At 36.4% G+C, this 19623-nt stretch overlaps 1 protein-coding gene across 3 annotated transcripts in view; it reads right to left on the reverse strand.

Moving 5' to 3' along the window:
- Positions 1-1815: 1815 nt before the first annotated feature.
- SH3GLB1 (SH3 domain containing GRB2 like, endophilin B1) overlaps positions 1816-19623 on the reverse strand; it is a 38867-nt gene continuing 21059 nt past the window's right edge. Inside the window, exons 6-10 of one of the 3 annotated variants that reach the window (XM_029227760.1) lie at positions 13545-13634; positions 13058-13158; positions 7046-7274; positions 6538-6664; positions 1816-3490 (exon numbers count right to left, since the gene is read on the reverse strand). In XM_029227760.1, the coding sequence (XP_029083593.1) occupies positions 6557-6664; positions 7046-7274; positions 13058-13158; positions 13545-13634 (528 nt within the window). In that variant the 3' untranslated portion in view covers positions 1816-3490; positions 6538-6556. Of the gene's footprint in view, positions 6665-7045; positions 7275-13057; positions 13159-13544; positions 13635-19623 lie in introns of all 3 variants that reach the window. The other 2 variants (XM_029227762.1, XM_029227761.1) reach the window with 2 other exon arrangements.

A 19623-nucleotide genomic window follows, 5' to 3' on the forward strand; every position in this document is an offset into this window, starting at 1 on the left:
AATACATGCCACAGTTGAGTTACATTTATATATGTGAATAATTAATTCTGCCTGAGGGAATCCAGAATATCTTCGTACCAGAGGGAGCTTTTGAACTTACTCTTAATAAGTGAGGGTCTTCAGGTAGAGCTGAGTAAACTATATACCAAAGGCAAACAAGTATCAAAGCATATGGTTGCTGGGGTTACCTATTATACCTTGTTTCATACGACTTCACTAGAAAATGGGACTGGGCAGAAACATGTACCCTTAACCCTAGGTCATCAGGCTTTCAGAAGAGTTGCTGAGAGTTGTAGCCCCTCTTCTTTCACCTCATAATTATTCATTTAATTTGTTTTGTTCTCACAAACCTAAAGCTTCCTGTATAGCCTTCCTTCCTTACATCCCCTATTTTAAGTTCTCTTACTACTCATTTTTTATTGGCTGAGTAGTTCTGAGTTATAATCAACAAACTAGATGCTAATTTCAATGTATCTGGTTCATCCAAATTTGAAAATGGGTTGGTCTCTGGGGAGCTGTCTGCTATGATTACTGGAGATGTTACCTCTGGGACATCTATCTTTTGGAAATACTGCTGAGCAACTTTTACAATTCAGATACTTCTCTAAATAAATTTACTTCATTATCAATGAATCAATTGTGTGTTCTCTCATCCTGGGGATGCTATTGAGACTTAACTGGTTATCACTACCTTTATTGAGCTGAGCCCTCCGTGTCAGGTTCTCACTGGTGGAAGGCAAGCCATCCAAAGTACAAAGATCAGCTGTAGGTCAAAGGTGGCGTTTCAGTCAGAAGGGGAAGTTTGGCATGGCTGACATGTCCAGCTCACCATTTTAGAATAATATGATTACCATTTTGATACACTGCCATAAAAGCATAGCAGTTGAAATGTTCCATTAGCTACCTGTCTGGGAGTTTTATCTGGTTAGGTTACTTGTGTGGAGAAAATGAGACACCCTTTAAAAACTAGATTTTGTAGGTAGGATGTACAAGGCAATGTTCATTTATTGTGACACCTTTCAAGGAAGATTCTATTTGGCAATGGCAGTGATATTTACTCCACTGAGGTAGATAATAGCAACTGCTCTAACATACTTAGGTGGAAATTCTATTAAGTTATTATCTACTAGGTGCCAGGCACTTTGCCCATAATATGATTAATTCTTTCAACCCTACAAGTTTATACTATTCTCATTTCTGCAGATGGGCAAACAGGCTCAAAGAGGTTGACTGACATAAAACTAGGCAACCAAGTGGGAGAGCCAATGTTCTGCCTACCTTCCAAAGTTTCTACTTTCCCCATGATGTCCATGCTCCCTAAATGCAACAGTAAGCCTGCATCAAAATTATCCAGTCCGTTTAGGATTGTTCTCCTACCATTTCGGCAAAAGTCAGAAAAGTCAGTGCTTCCAGGAGACTGAATAAAAGCAAGGGGAAAGCCAGTATTACAATCATTCCCAAAGTAACACAAAATACATAATAGAAGGTAGAACAGTAAATGATGTCATGTCAGAATAATTTAAGACTGATCTTGGTTTTAATTTTGCAGGGTCTTTTTATCTTCCTTTTACCCTTTATTTTTAAACTGAAGGTTCTAAGAACATTCAGTTGGAAGCCCTCCAAAAAGAAATAGTATACTTTCTTATACTGCCGATAAAGTGTAAGCCGATAAGTTTTCTAAGGGGCAAAGTGGCAGCGACAAAAGCTTTTATAAACTGGCATACTCTACACTAGCAATTCTACTTCCAAATATTCACCTTAAGGAAATATTAAGAACACATAAAAGAGTTAACACCACAATATTCTTTTAAGCAGTTTATTAGCGAAAAATTGGAAACAACCTGAAAACAGTAGTTTAATAAAATGTGGCACATAAGATGAAATACCATGCAGCCATTAAAAAAAGATATAGAAACATTTTTGACATGGCAGGATAGTCATGGTATTGTCAAGTGAAAAAGTTACAAAACAGTATGTACAACTTGATCCCACTTAAAACAATCTATAAAAGCACAGACGAATCTGGAAGTCTATGCACCTAAGTAACAGTAGCTCTCCCTGGATGGTGGAATTATAGGTGATTTTTATCTTTAAACTATATATTCTTTTTTTCCCTTTTTTACCAATGCATCTATGACTTGTAGTATTAAAAAAAAGCATTAACAATTCTTAAAAAGTCTCCTTTGAAGTAGAGAGAGTGGAGTTAGCAACCTGAGCACCGGGGTGTACACGTTAGTCTGATATAACTTTAATGGTTTGTCAGGGAGCTTTCATGTCAAATTGTGACTGTGCTGAGTGGAAATGTGGGTGGTGGTAGTGCTTACCCTTCTTCAGACTAAGGGATCCATCCCTAGAAACCCTCCACAGCAACCAAGTACTGGCATTCCAAGCAATATTTCCCTTTCTTACACTAAGCATACCTTATACCTTCACACCCACTTGTAATACAGCCCAGCAATGTTCCTCTACACTTGAGAGCAGTGTTGTTGGTATACAGAAGGCAGGGAGAATTTTCAAGCGATGTCAAATAGCACGTCTGAAGGTAAAAGGCACGATTTCTTTATTCTACTGAAGTGGGTCTCAAACTTGAGTGTAACAATCACCTAAATGGCTTGTAAAAACAGAATGCTGGGCCCTACCCCCAGAGTTTGATTCAGTAGAGCTTGGATAAGACTTAAGAATTGCATTTTTTCTTTCTTTGACAAATATTGAGTACATACTATATGCTAGGTCTCCTGCTAAGAGTTGGGAATTTAACTGTGATCAAAAGAATTAATAGTCTCAATCTCAGGGAGCCTACACTCTAGAGTGACAGATACATACTAAACAAATAAATTATTAAAAGTAACTATATAATTATGATTAGTGCTAGAACACAGTAAAGAGGATCAGAATTTAGTTTTTGTCTTGAAATATTTTAAAAAATGTTACATGGAAGAACTAAGACTAGTTTTATAGCCCCTTGAAGACAACAAATAAGTACAAAAAAAAAGGTTCTTGGAGATACGAATTAACATTTTTAACAAGTTCCTACGTGATGCTGACATTGCCTGTCTTGGGGGTCCCACACTGAGAACCACTGCCCTGCTGAGCTGACTTTCTCGTTAGGATAATGTGGGAGAAAGGGCAGTTCTGCTGTGGACGACCACCAGACAGACCCCCATTTGAGTCTCACCATGAGGTAAGAGCCACTTAATCATCTGGAGAAGGGGTTGAAGCAAAGCTGGCTGTAGGTCAAATTGCAAAGTCTCCTATCTATTATTATGGCTTCTCACCCAGACTTGAAGTGCCACATACTAGGGCAACATATTTCAAACTTTCGGGTGTTTGGGAGCTAGGGAAGATATTTTTAAGGAATACTGTCAACAAAGCATGAAAGTAAGCCAGGCCTCTCTGGGTAGACAAAGATGTTGATTTTTGTCCTGTGATCCTTCATCTTCTGCATGTCCTCCCAACACCAGCTCCTCCATTCTCATTCTGTTCCTTTGTTCTGGTGAGGATAACAGCAGACTATGAGGATAGACTCTAACCCACTAGTGACCCTGGACTCAGGTTTCTTATTTCTTACATTACTCAGAGTGAGGCTCATTCCCATTTCTGGGACCTAGTCTCCTACAATATGAATTTTTCTCATTAGCACCATAAAAAACAATTTAATGCAATGATCTTTTAGGTTAATTACCTTCAGGACAAACACAGAAACAATCCAATCACTTTTTTTCTGTTTGTAAAAGGAGCCTACAATTATTTCCAAGTTTACTACTTCATTCATAAATGCATCCTTCACATTACTATCCCTTTAGATTAAGCTCAGGGGCACAGAGATTATTTAAATAATTCTGAATTGCACCATGAATTAATAGGCTTCCAAAGCTCTTCTTCCATGCCTAAGAACCTATGGGCCTTTACCTGAGTAAAAATTAAACCTGTGACTTTATAAAATAAGCCCAAACCGAAATAAAACAAACGAAAAACCCCCCAACCAACCAAACAAAACCCCATTAAAATAAAAAACAATAAACATAAGAATAAGCCCACATATTGTGGCAAATTTGTGGTGGACAAAGGCACAAAATAACCTTTGAACCCTCACATTACTGAAGGCTACTGTACATTATTGGGTTACTATAATCAACATTCATTTGATGGAAAGCAGAAGGTTCTGATAAAAATGTACACTGGCTATGGTGAGGTTAAACCTAGATCTGGGTCTCATTTAAAGAGGGTGGAGGATAGAATTGATAAGGAGTAGAACAGCATTGCAACAGATGTCTGTCTGGTACATAGTCATAAACAAGGCCAACCGTCTGGATAGGTCAGGAAGCTACAGGGGCTAACAAGGGGAAACATATTCACAGCATGTTTCTACTGTGCCAAGCCTTTCCCTAAAAATTATCTAACATACAAGATAGTTAGAAATCTATAGTTACAGATTTTATAGTTATTTTATAACTGCTTTTAACACTATTTTTTGCTATAAAATCCTCACAATAACCTTAAAGTGGCATAACTGTTATCCCCATTTTGCTAACAAGGAAATGGCAGTTTATATGACATCTAAGTCGAAGCTCAAAGAGCACAGTATGTGAGGAAGACTGGATTTGAATCCAGGACAATTTCACTCCAGTACCCATACTCTTTCCCTTTTACTACTCTACTTCTCATAAACCTAATTTATAGTTGCTATTAAAGTTGACCTGATTTTTTTGTATGATCTTTTAAAGCCTAAATCTTGATTTATATAACATAACAGATGGTACTCTAGGCTGGCCACAGAGCTTCATTTCTGGGGGAAAAAGCTTCACTCAAGTGGTTCTAAGCTAACTAACCAGCTTGAGCAGCTTTGGGGGTTAACAGTATGGCAATTCACAGTGTGAATCAGAGCATCTTGTATAACTATAAAACTGCAGAGGAATTTGTCTCACAGCACAGAAATGTAACAACTACTGTTAAAATCTGAACTGTAAATTAAATTACCAACATGTTTACCAAGCTCTTATTAGGAACTCTTAAACACCATTTAAAAATATCCTTTTGTGCTACGTGTTCATTTTTTAAAGTACCAGAAAAATATCACTTTGACACATTAACACTTCCTGAAGAAATTAACTACACCTTTACACTTCATGCATAAGCCAGACTGAACTGCTTTTAGCTTTAAGAATGTGCTACATTCTCTTAGCTCCAGGCCTGTCACAACTTCTTCCTCTGCCTAGAACACTTCCTCTCCAAACCATCTCCCACTCCCAAAATCTGAATTAGGTGACTCCCAAAACTCTGAAACATACTAACCCTGTTATTTCTTCTATCATGACACCGATTCTGTTATATGACCATTGCTTACTTATTTTTCTGTCTCCACCACCAGTCTTTAAGATCTGTAGGGGGAAGAACTGTGTGCATCTTGTTCAGGGTCGTATTCCCAGTTGATCAGCATAGTGCATGGCCCCCAACAAATGTTTGACGAAAGAATGAATGAATGAAAATGAGAGCAGAAGTCCTGACATGGAAATAATCTGCTGATTCATAGCAGTGGTCTAAATAGCAATTTTCTGATTCCATGTATATCACCAATCATTTCATTAGTATGTGTTTCATAACTAGAGAGCCTGATCAAGATAACCTAAGTTCATTAGTAAATTTTCAACATTTTATTTGTAGGCTCAAAGTAACCAAAAGTGTATTCTGTTTGCATACAATTTACTCTATAAGGAACACAGTTGTGCTAATCCATTTTTATAAGGATTTGTTGTTCAATAAGAACAAATTCTCTTTACTGCAGTATCTTCTTAACAGATCCAATTCTGATTATGGATTAAACAGTACCAATTGAACAATCTTAAAAACATTATTTAGTGAACTGAATTTGTCCCAGATGTTTTAGAACCTTAAATGCAAATGTACTAGAGAAATACGGTAGTACTTCTCAAGGACTAGTTACGCTTAAAAGAAATCATTCAGTAGTGTTTAATAAAACAAAAAACCCTCAAAATAACTCACTGAACTAGAATATTGTAATCATTCCATGTCTGCTGGAAAACAAGGTAAAAACATGGTATAACTGCATTTCTGTTTATGAAAACATTCAGAAACATTATATTTTTTACAAAAGAGGTGTACGTCCTAGAGCTCTTTTTAAACCAACAGTTAAAAACAAATTTTAACTTTATTCTTTGGCTATTAATTATACCTAATAAATGAGTCACGTATCAATTCACAATAAATTTATTTTATGTAAAAGAAAAAGCTTGCCATTAATGAAAAATTCAGTAGAAAACAGTTATGCTTTAAGTTGGGGCTCAAAAGTAGAAGCTACTTATTAGTGAAACCTCAGTAGAAAGAGAATTTTGTAAGAAAACATTCTTGGCATGAAAGCTTTAACATAAATTCTGTAATGAAATATTTACCATGCAATTTTGTTGGCAGAAAGGCCAGTTTCTGATGGCTAGTATTTTCTTTTCAGTCTCTTAAGACATTAACATGAAAGATACTTAAACCTGCTTTATTAAGAGTTAATTGTATATAAATACGGTGTACCTTTTCATAGTCCACCTATTTAATTGAGCAGTTCTAAGTAGGTAATTGGCACCCTGCCCTTCTGGTTTCCCCTTTCCCCCATTAGCCAGTCTGAATCCATTCCAATGACACTGAAAACAGTGATTACCTACAAAATAAAACATTTCCAGTTATTAACTATGTTAATAAACACACAGAAAACTAATCAGACTTAATTTGTTTAAAGTATAAATTATTCACTATCAAAGAATTTAAACATTATCAATTTGGTGAAAAGATAAAGGATTTTATTAGAGACAGTTTTAGAAATCTAGTGATTTAGCAGTTAAAAGATTTAAATATTTGTGATGTTCTATTTTGTTAAAAAATAGTAGTTAAAAAATTATAAAATGTTAATATAACCAGCTGTAATCTATGAAAACATTCATAATAAACTATTTCCAAATAAGTATGAGGAATTTGCATTTTATTATACTGGAAGGTAAGTCAATCTATGATATAGTTTTCCTTTTATACCCACATTGCTCACCTCATCTGCCAGAAGTGATAATTCAGCACTGTTTGCAGCATCATAATCATACAGAACCCTGGCCTTCCTGCTGCCACTGCACTCCTTAGGGTCAGTGAGGTTGGAAGGAGAGGTGATTACTAGGCCACTTGTTGAAGTCAAGGCAGAAGAACCAATCACATTTGATGAAGCAGATGGTATAGGTGCCACAGAAGTCTGGTTGTTGTTACAATGATAAATGGATGGAAAACTGTTGAAAAGAAAATGGCCAATTATCTATTTGCAAGTGACCAAAGTTCCTGTATACCACCACTTGGGGGCAGTGTTTACCTTCTACCAACCTTCACTTTGGCTAAAGATTTGAGGATGCTAATATTTTAATGACAAAGTACGCTATCCAGCTCACCCCTCTAGGGTCAATTACACTAGAGAAAATGCAGGTTGTTTTTAAATATAAAATCTTTGAAAGTTTGTTTCAAAGTCATCTTTACAAGTATAAACTTTAAAAAGTTTTTAAAAAACACAATGGTTTTCTTTTTCCAGAAAAATGAGTTTATGATATTTCCAACAACCTTCTGTAAGTATGTTCCATTAATCTTTTCCTCCCTTTATGAATTGTTAAATAAAAATACCAATGAAAGACTTACTTAAATGTTAGATACTACTACAAGAGTGAAGTTTTCTCAAGTTAATTCTTTGAGAAATATTTGAGTAACTGAACTGTTTTTCATAAAATCGATCCAATCACATTTTCCTGTTCATTCAAGTACTTATTGAGTATCTACATGTCCAACATCACTACCACAAGCTGAGATATAAACATGAAACAATGCCATTCCTTTATGGACATGTAGATAAGTGAGGAGATGGACATTCAAATAATATGTTATGACTGATAATTAACATAATGAAGACTCAATGGGAGAATACGGAAAATGTCACAAGTTCATTTTGTCTTCTATTTTTTAGGGGAAAAATAAAAGTTTTATTAGGAATTAGTGAAATCCCTGTGATCAATGTGCTTATAAATAGTTTAAAGATAATTTTCAATTTATTGTAAGCCTACTGTTTCTCCAATAATACTCAACGGAAAACAGCATAAGATGGCTGGCCTATAATCATTCTAATCCAACCACTTCTAAGGTTGAAAAAAATCCTATGAAAATTCATATTTAAGTTTAAATAAATCCATTAGTTAAAATATAAAATGCTTCATCTGGTAGGGTAGGTGAAATTAATCCCTTCATAAAATAGTTTTCTTCTTTATGACTCCTGTGCCATCTGGAAATCAGTCAGCCAGCAGCAAAATTCCCTGTATCCTTAACCTCTTCTCTAACCCTTCCATTCACCTCCCGATGCTTGTGTTTAATCTCCCACACTCCCTTTATCATTGAGTCTAGAGGTGGATGTTGAAGGAGTTGCACGTTCCTCATTACCATTCCTATACTCCTTTCCCTAACCAATCCTACCTAATCTTTGAATTTCATGTTATTCAACTATATACTACCTACCATCTCTTGTTGCAATCATCTACAGGCATCTCATTCTTTTCCCTTTATTTCTGGATTTTAGCTCCTGGCTCACTAACAGTGGATCTTAATTCTCGGTGGTTCTAATAGCCATGTAGACAATTATTTGAACACTTTGGCCTGTCAGACCCGTGAGCTCTTCTCTTCCAGTGATTCTGTGACTGACCTAGTTCAGCCACCCACTCCCAATGCCTCATCTAGACCATATCAATTCCAAAAACTATAACCTTTACAATAATCAATTTCCAACATCCCATTCTCTGACCATCATCTTGTTTCCCCTAGTACTCTCATTTCAACAAGCCTATCCTGGATCTATAGTCCTCCACAGACCTACCATCTATCATCCTACCAACACGCCCTTCGTGTCCAAGGTAAATTATTATAATCACCTCCTTGCACATGCCTTCATATCCTTTGCCCTTTACTTCATACTACTCGTTTGGTATAAATCTAATTATCTACTCAGTATCCATGTATGTACTATGACAGTAAAAAACTACAAAACCATGTTGTCTGGTCTCACACTCAATGAATGAGTAGGAACCTAAAGTGGGTCCACAATGCTGCCTGGCAACTACACTACATTTCTCTAGTCTACCCACTTTTAACACTCTGCTCATGACTATTTCATACCCCTTCATCCATCCTCAAAATTCCAGCATTTCTCCCCTAACCTTTATAATCAGCTGCTAAGTTGTTTTCTTTTTTAACTGAGATGAGAAAAAAACAATCAGGAAACTTCCATGCTTGGGTCATCTCTCCTCCTACTACAGATGAGCTATCTATGCTCTTAAGATTAATTTTTTTAAGGTTAATTTTTCCACCTGTGTACAAAATCTCCTCTCAAGGATATCACACTACCAATTCTTCCCTTTCTTTCTAATATTATATTTTCTCCATTTACTGTGTCATTCTTATCAGAACACAATCATGCTCTTATTTCTCCTATCTTAAAAAAAACCCAAAAATGTGCTGGACTCCACTTTTTCCTCTGGCTAGTGCTTCATTTCTGTTTCTCTTTACACTAGAACTCCTTGAAAGACTTATCTAAACTTACTGTCACAGCTCCTCTCCTTCCATTCCCTTACAAACAAGCTTTTGCTCCTACTGTTCCACTAAAACTACCCGTCAAGGTCAGCAATGTTCAAAATCCAAAGGTCCACTAGCAGTTCTCTTTCACTTGACCTATCTAGTGGTCACAGTGGACCACTCCCCTCACTTTTTACAGCTTATTCCAAGGCCACACTTGGTTTACATCTTACCTCAGTGCTCATTCCTTACCATCCTCCTTAGCTGGTTCCTCAACTCTTTGTTGGAGTACTTCAGGGCTCAGCCCTTGGTTCTCTGTTTTTCTCTACCTGTACTTAACTCCCTTGGTAATTTCATCTAGTCTCACAGATTTGAATATCCTTGATATTGCTGACAACTCTCTAATTTATACCTCTAATTCACCCCCACCCCCAATTTCCAGACTTGTACACCCTAAAATTGGGTATCTCCACTCAGATGTTTCATAATCTCAAACTTAACATGTCTAAAACTGGGCTCCTGATATACCTCACATGCCTTCCCCACCCCAACCTGCTCCTCCTGGGGCATTCCCCATTTTAATTGACCAAAACTCCATTCTTTCAGTTGCTCAGGCCAAACACTTGCAGTAATTCTTGACACCTCTAAGCCTCATATACAGAAAGTTTGTCAGCAAACCCTGCTGGCTTTACCTTTAAAACACACCCAGGGTTTGAGCACTTCTACCACATCTATCACAATTACCCCGATCCAAGCCACTGTCACCTCCTGACTGGATTATTGACCGAGTTATTGCAGTAGGCTCCGAACAGGTCTGTCAGCTTATACTCATGACCTCTAACATCTATCCTCAACAGAGCAGCAGGAATGATCTTGTTAAAGGTTAAAATCAAATCATGTCACTCCTCAGCTCAAAATCCTCCAGACTTCATCATCTCTGAGTACAGCCCGAAGTCCAAAGAGTGGCTTCCAAAGCCCTACATATCTTCGCTCCCTGTTTCCTTGATTAATCTCCAGCCAAGCTCTCCTTGTTGTTGCCTGAACATGCAGCTATGTTCCTGCTTTAGAGTTTTTGTACTTTGTCTCTGGAGCATCTCTAAGATTCCTGCGTGCTTTGTTTCCTCACATCTTTCCAATCTGTCTTCCCTGACTACTGTAAACCTCTACTCTAACCAAGGTACTTCCCTGTTGTATTTTTCTCCATAGCATTTATCACCTTCTAATAGACTGCGTAACTCATAGACATTGATTTTCTACTCCCTTCTACCCCTAAATAGAATGCAGGATCCATGAAGGCAGGGATATGGTCTATTTTGTTTACACTGTATCCTTGATGCCTAGAATAGGGCATCTGTAAAAATTAAAAGCAAATGTTTCTCTGATGGGTAAAAGGGTTCTAATGATAAAAAGAAATAATTTCTAATTCAAGTTTCACTCTAAAGTTAAGAACACATTTCCTAGCATCCTTTCCTCAGTGAACTCGGCAGTGATTAAATATATACATTTCTGAAGAGAAAAAAAAAAGATAAGTTCTCTCTCCCTACATATGTGTGTGTACACACACACGATTTTTAAAGTCTTTAACCATGTACTTTACTTTCAAATTTACTAGTATAATTAGCTTTTGTTTAGCCACTGAGGTCTACCTATGTCAACTTTGGGAAATTAATGGTAAAAAGAAAAACAACAAAACACCAAACCAAACAAAAAAACCCTGAAAGGCCATCTTCAACTTCTAAGAACTTTTACTGATAACTTTAAAAAACTCTAGACTTCCTGCCACATAGCTCAATATGTTAAACTTTCCAATTATTTAAAAATAAAACACATTTACTAATCTTATAACTAGCTCTTCTGTTTCCTTATCTGTATGTGGATAATAATAATACCTACCTCAGCACATCAATGACTAGATTTTGTGTGAATGGCTGAGTTCCAAAGCATTTGTATGGCCTTAAGCAGAATTCAAGAATGAATGGTTTCAACAGCAACCCCTCTGCTGCACTGTGAGAGTATCAGGACAAAGTGAACAGGAAGTACTAAGGCTTCCTGGGCTTAAAATACTTTTAATGATGTGGGGATAGAGTAGTATTCTGATTTCAGATATTAATACCAGTAACAAAACTTCAAATATGTAAAAGTATAAATACTTTTGTAAATCCTATTAGAATAACCAGTGGTATTAGACTACAACTCATTTTTAAGATCTAAAATTGGTTTTGTGGATGTGCCTAATTTTGTTCTAGGTCTAGTTTTGAAGGATTAATATGCAGAAAGGAAGACCAAAGTGATGGGTTTTTTTTTTCTCCTTATTCGTTGAAATAACTTCTCTTGATATTCCTCCTTCAAATATTATATATCACTCCCCTGCTTTAATGGTTCCTCACTATGTAAATTCCAAACTCCTTATCATTACTTATTTTAAAGGGCATTCATGACATGACTTGGCTTCATTATTCTAGCCACATCTACTATCCCATTTTAAATTTGAACACTATGATCCAACCAGAATGAACTATTGTCAGTTTCCTGAACTTGCCACACTCTTTTTCCTCTGGCCCTTTCATATACATATTCCTCCTCTGCCTGGAATATTTGTCCCTGCCCCTTTCTTGTTCTAGATTATTCCTACTAAAATAATTTCATCTGTGAATCTTTGCTAGACTCACTTGAGTCACAGTTAGATGTCCCTTACAGTAATCTGAACTTCTCTTTCCACTTATCACATGGCCTGTCCACCTATGGCCTGTACTTCTACCTAGGCTTTAAGTGTTCGTTGTGAGAGCAGAGACCATGTTTGTCCTGTACATCTTTTATTTTCAGTGTCACCTTACAACGTTAGCTCCATAAAGGTAAGCAATTTTGCCTGTTCTGTTCGCTGATATAATCCCAGAGTATAGAACAGTGCTTGGATACGACAGGTGTTCAATAAATATTTGAGAACGAATGATTGAGCTGTGTTGCTTTACATGTGTGCTGTAAAGTATATTACCACACTCAAAATAATAACATCAATGGGCTTGAGGTCTTACAGAATATTCTAAAATCTTTTTAACAGTGAACAAGTAATGAATAAGTACAAATTAGTTTACCTCTAAGGGCAACTAAGTGTCAATATAACTATATCTTCCTCAACCACCTGCAAAGGTATTCAAGAGAAAAGTGATCTTCAAATGCTTTTTGAAGTTCTAAAAAGGTATTCACTTGAATTATCTAAAAAGCACTAAAAAGGTATTCACTTAAATTATCATCTCACCCCTGTTAACATTTTTCTCTGCCAGAAGAGCCCAAAATGTCTTTGTTACCACAAAAGTGTGATAATCACTTTCCTTAAAAAAAAAAAAATCTGATTCTAAGTAATCTAATAAAAGCCTTTAATTCTTCTATTTTTCACCTCTATTACTAGTTCATATGAAAAAATCTGAATTTCTTCTCTTATCAGGAGTTTCATGTATGAAAAGGAAATTGCCACCTTCCCAGTTGCTTTTGGAGGTCTAACATGTACTGGTAACATTGTGCGTAGTAAGTCATCTGGGCTTCTACAAAGTCATTCAGACAGCGGAGGTGATGGGCCTGTAAAGGAAAGTTACAGTCACTTCTTAGCTCTATAATCTACTTAAAGTGGCACACGCTAAGGGAAGACAGAGCACAACACTGTACTCGGGGTAAATCATCAGTATCTATCATTTTACTACAATTTACAACAACAAACTGTTTAGCCAAAAAAAACCAAAAAACAAAAAACATCAAATGGACTTGACGATGGTGGGAGAACTACCTCATCAGGTGATGAGGTGTAAACAAAAATTTAAAATATTTCTTCATGTATCTTGAAAAGTGCTACAATTTAAATATCTTGATAAATGACTGAAAAGGAAGCTCAGTTTTTCCTCCAAGAATTTCCCTAAGACTATCAAAGTCTTTTGTTCCAAATGAATTTCCAATGAATGAACACTCACATGTGTACTGCTGATTCCCTCTAGCAGAAGTCTGGTAATCTCTGCTTGACGGTCAAATTCACTTTGAGTTATTCTTAATTCCTGTTCAGACTTAAATTGGAACACAGTTTTAGAATCTCATTAGAAGACTTAGTCCATTTTATGTACATTCATTTAGACAGTTAAAAAATCCCCCAAACAGAAGCAGCCACATAGCACAGGGAGATCAGCTCAGTGCTTTGTGACCACCTAAAGGGGTGGGATAGGGAGGGCGGGAGGGAGACGCAAGAGGGAGGAGATATGGGGATATATGTATATGTATAGCTGACTCACTTTGTTATAAAGCAGAAATTAACACACCACTGTAAAGCAATTATACTCCAATAAAGATGTTAAAAAAAAAAATCCCCCAAACAAACCCCAAATGATAATCTGGCAATTCCCTGATTCTGCTTTGTATCTAAAGTGGTCCCTGGTTTCCAGAACTTAGCTTTTCTATGTTACTTAATCTAGACAGAACTGACTCCTTACTGGTACTTAACTCAAAAGAATCTATTAAAGCCAAAGCTTAATGACATAAACATAAAAGCCTAGGAAAACTACTATGGGACTGTCAATCTATTTTCATACATTTTCTAGTATCAATTTTGCTAATTTGTAACATTTTATGAAACCGTAAGATTACCAGTTTACTTGTATAAATTATTTCAAAAAATTCTCAATTATTACTGTAGCTACTTTACTTTGAAGTTATATAGGCTTCAATCTCAAATGAAAAAACTTCAGAGTGAAGCTAGGACTTTAACCTCATGGGTTTAGTTATCAAGCATACACTTGTTTCTAGGGACGTAGCTCTTAGGTTCCCTCAAAGGATTCTTTATCCTACATAAATGTCTTTTTTAGTTTTCTTTCCAAACTTTGCATAGAATATGTCTTAAGCAGAAATATTATCTATAAGATATGCTAGGGTTTTTCTGCAAGTTATGGGTGACCTTTAATCAATGGTGTGCTGGTAAACTGGCTCTCCAGGGGGAAAAAAGAGCTCCAATGTGCTGAGTTTCAATGGTATAAATACTCCTACCACAGCTGATTTCAAGCTACCAAGGTGAAGTTACTGACCTCAGAGCTAGAAAGACATGTGCATAATAGCACACCACTACTAGCTTCAACTATCTGATATAGGTTTAGTGCTGGGAAAAAACAGTTCACCGAAAAAAGAAAAAATCTAAAAATAGTTAAGTACTGGCAAAAAAAACATCCTCACAAACCTTTAGTCAGAGTTGCCTGGTAGTGAGGAGGAAAAAATAAAATCTCACAGGTCACTCAAAATAGTTAGCTTATCCCCCACTGGGAATTACTATTGGTGATAATATCACTATAATGATATTTCCCACTACCTCTCCAGGATAAATTGCTCCCCTGCCATCCAAATAATTACAGTATTTCCAAGACTGTAGTAAGTATATAAACAAGGTGTGAACTTTTTCCTTTCACACCCCATCTCCCTCTCCTTCACCCTTTGGTGGCAATAGCTAACCCAGTGAAATAGTCAACAATGAGGTAGCAGCAAAAGAGATAATCAGTTGCTATAATCATTCTCATACCATTGGCAAAAGATATGGCAGAGAGGGCTAAGACTTGACCACTAGACTGGATTTATGGAAATAAGCTTGAATTATTCAATAAGTCAAAAGTTAAAGTTAAATTTACTTGATCAAAATAAGAATACATGGTGTTTTGATAACAGGGCTTCATCTGGAATCTAGTATGCAGCAGAAAAAAGTCACAGGGGAATAAAACAATCAATGTTCTTCCTAAAAAAGTATTAAGGAAAACCAATCCAGTGTTACATTTGCACTATTTACTGTTCTGCTTGGTTGAAAGGTTCTGATTGATAGAAGTAACCATAGCAAACCAAAAATAAACGCATTCGGAAACAAATGAGGCTAATTCCATATAGGTTTGATTGTGAAAGTACAATTTGATTTAACAGCCTTTAGCAGAAATGGCAGGAAAGTCTACTAAATGGCAATATTTCTGTACAAGGTGTAAGTAAGCTAGGTAGCAGATTAAAAGTGACTAGGAAGCTTGAGACTGAAATAGAAATAATGTTTTTAAGCTAAAAACACTGAATAGCAACTAGCCCGTGCACCACAACTACTGAGCCTGAGCCTAGAGCTCGTGAGCCACAACTGCTGAGCCCTCGTGCCACAACTACTGAAGCCCGCGCGTCTAGAGCCCGTGCTCTGCAACGAGAAGCCACCGCAATAAGAAGCCCGTGCAACGCAATGAAGAGTAGCCCCAGCTCGCTGCAACTAGAGAAAGCCCGTGCGCAGCAACGAAGACACAACACAGCCCAAAATAAAAAATAAATAAATAAATAAATAAATTTGCTTCCATGTCCTTGCTATTGTAAACAGAGCTGCAATGAACACTGTGGTACATGACTTTGAATCATCAAAAAATCTACAAACAATAAATGCTGGAGAGGGTGTGGAGAAAAGGGAACCCTCCTCTTGCACTGTTGGTGGGAATCTAAACTGATACAGCCACTATGGAGAACACTATGGAGGTTCCTTAAAAAACTAAAAATAGAACTACCATGCGACCCAGCATGGGCATATATCCATAATTCAAAAAGAGCCATGTACTACAATGTTCACTGCAGCACTATTTACAATATCCAGGACATGGAATCAACCTAAATGTCCATCAACAGATGAATGGATAAAGATGTGGCACATATATACAATGGAATATTACTCAGCCATAAAGAGAAACGAAATTGAGTTATTTGTAGTGAGGTGGATGGACCTAGAGACTGTCCTACAGAGTGAAGTAAGTCAGAAAGAGAAAAATACCGTATGCTAACACATATATATGGAATCTAAAAAAAAGAAAAAAAAAGGTTTTGAAGAAGCTAGGGTCAGGACGGGAATAAAGACACAGACGTAGAGAATGGACTTGAGGATACAGGGATGGGGAAGGGTAAGCTGGGACAAAGTGACAGAGTGGCATGGATATATATACACTACCAAATGTAACATAGATAGCTAGTGGGAAGCAGCTGCATAGCACAGGGAAATCAGCTTGGGGCTTTGTGACCACCTAGAGGGGTGGGATAGGGAGGGTGGGAGGGAGATGCAAGATGGGGGAGATATGGTGATATATGTATATGTATAGTTGATTCACTTTGTTATAAAGCAGAGACTAACATACCATTGTAAAGCAATTATACTCCAATAAAGATGTTAAAAAATAAATTTATAAAAAAAACACTGAATAAAAAATGACCTCATAAAGGACAAAGGATCAGTCTTCTATGTTTGAGCAAAATTTAATTATTTAACTGTGAAGAAAGCACCATAATACAAAGCCTAGGAAGTCATTCTTTTGTACAATCTAGACTTTATATTTAGAAAAGGTAAATGACAGGAAGGAAACAAATCTTGTTTCTTGAACAAGTTTCAGTGTATGTTTGGGATGGCCACAAACAGTCTCATGTCCCAAACCACCTCTACTTCTGACACATGTAACTGATCATAATAATTAACCTGAGAGGCTGAGGTAACTGAAATTAGGTTCAGCATAATTAATTTCCTTAGGAAGAAAATAATCCATTTTAGAAAGATAAAAAGGGTTTAAAGAAAGACAATGAATTTAAAGAGTTTTTATTCTGTCCTCCAGAAGATCTCATTCCCCAACTTAATTTTACAATTAAGACAGAGTTCTAGGCAAAAGATCTTCTACTGCTTAGAACTACTGTTACTGGGCTAGCTGATCTGGAGCATAGCTTGGGTTAGAGAAGCAAGAAGAGTTCTTTTAGGATGTAAGCTGGAAAAAGGGCAAGAATGTGTTGGTTTGTTTTATCAGGACTGGGCAACTTATTTTAAGCCAGAAATTTTGGTCAAGCTTCTGAGGCATTTGCTATGACAATCTTGGTCAGTGTTACCTTTTTCTAGGGGCTTAAATCTTAAAATATTCCAGGAATATGCATTTTTTATTTATTTTTATTATTTATTTATTTATTTATTTTGTGGTACACGGGCCTCTCACTGTTGTGGCCTCTCCTGTTGCAGAGCACAGGCTCCTGACGCACAGGCTCAGCGGCCATGGCTCACAGGCCTAGCCGCTCTGCGGCATGTGGGATCTTCCCGGACCAGGGCACGAACCTGTGTCCCCTGCATCGACAGGCAGACTCTCAACCACTGCACCACCAGGGAAGCCCTGCAGTTTTTAAATTATACATTTTTAAATTATAAAAATGACAGAAGCGAGAATAGAGGAAAAATATATCCAGAAATCCATTTTGATATATTTTAAGCTTTTTTCACGTATACAAACATAATGTTTCATGAGTTTCTTGCCATTATATCAACTATTTCCAAAATTTGTAGAAACTGCAGAATCAAATCAGAAATTTTTTGGTGTACCTGTATGCTAACCAAAGTGGAAGAAACCCTGGCTTTCTTGATCAACCTATTTTCTCTTCTACGTTACTCTGCCCCCTTTTCACGCTAGACATTCAGGAAGAAATCAGAGGCCAGGGTGTAACCATAACTAAGTTGATGAATGGATTCCACAAAGGGGGGTGAGAGCATAAGTCAAGAATTTCACATTGGATTTCCAAGTTATGCTCCACAACCTATTCATGAAACAAGGCTGTATAGTTAGCAATCCTACAAAGTCAGAAAATAAGAAGTTGAAGTTTGTAAAACTACTTAATATTCAGGGGCCCAATTAATACCTGCCCTCAATCCCCAGCACTGTCCTCAACTCACGGTCAGATTCTGAACATGAGAAGTAAATTAAAAATGCTTCTGAAGACCTCAAATAGCACTTGAAACAAATCTGCACTAAAGTCATAATTTTATTCCTTATTCCTTGCTTTAGGTATTCTCCCAGCCAAGAACAGATTAGAAATGGTAGCACAGGCAGAGAGACTGGCAGTAGCAGTAATATGGACAGCTTCTAAAAGTGACAGTCTGACACTGAGGGAGGAGACAACATACTTCAAAAACAAAGGATCCAACGGTTGCACAGTACAATAACGGATATTCATAATAATGACTCTATAATGAAGTTAAATATATGCTATCCTGTATTTAATTTTTTACAAATATTTTCAACTAAAATGACAGAAATATTAGCTTTAGTGCTGTAGAGAACAAGCTTCAGTTACCTTGAAAATTCATTTGTGTGACATGATATATATTCACTTCTCTGAAGATACAGGACATTGTGTTAACTATATTTTATATAATTATCATATGAATAAACCAAGTATTATATGAAACTGTCTTCTGACAAGGCGTTGTAAGGATTACCACTTAATATAACAGCTATCTAGTATTTATTAGAGTGTATGCAAACCACATCTCTGCAGCATTGTTCTATTACTCTGTGGAACTACTACTAGCCAAACAGATCTAAGCTTTCCATAATAATTTTCAGATTTTATAAGATACAGTAACAAAGACTGTGATTGGCCCCATAGTTGTTGCCCAATAAAGATTTACTGAATAAATGACAATTAAATTCTTGTTTCATAATTCTGTAGTTTAATGATTTACTTACTTTTGTCACTTCCTCTGCCCAAATCTAGCCAGCATTAAAAATTAGAGAAAAATATAGAGCATGAAAGTTGGAATTTAACATTTTCTACAACTTACTATAGAAAAATGTAAATATTTTAATTTACATGGCATACTCTCTTTTTCCAGAATCACATTAACAGATTAAACACAGTAATAATTAAATCAGTAGAGCTTAATATACTGTGAAAGTATGCCTTCATATGTATCAATACTATTGATGTTTGAATCTTATACTAATTCTATAACTTAATAACAGTTTTCCAAAACTGGGAATATTTAATGCCTCAGTTCTAGTATTCTCATCAGTAAAATGAGAGGTTTAGAGTATATGATTTCTAATTTCTCATTTAGGTCCAAAATTCTGCAGTTTTAGTAAGTTATAATAAAGCAAGGATAAATGGACACTAAATGTTGATTTAGCCATGGTGGGGGGCACAATGAACTTGAGATATAATGAACTTAAAATTACCAGAGTTAAATACATCGTACTATAAGTAGATGGC

Source organism: Monodon monoceros, unplaced genomic scaffold (genome assembly GCF_005190385.1).
Source record: "Monodon monoceros isolate NGI ecotype Baffin Bay Population unplaced genomic scaffold, NGI_Narwhal_1 Super_Scaffold_18, whole genome shotgun sequence".
Classification (NCBI taxonomy): Eukaryota; Metazoa; Chordata; class Mammalia; order Artiodactyla; family Monodontidae; genus Monodon; species Monodon monoceros.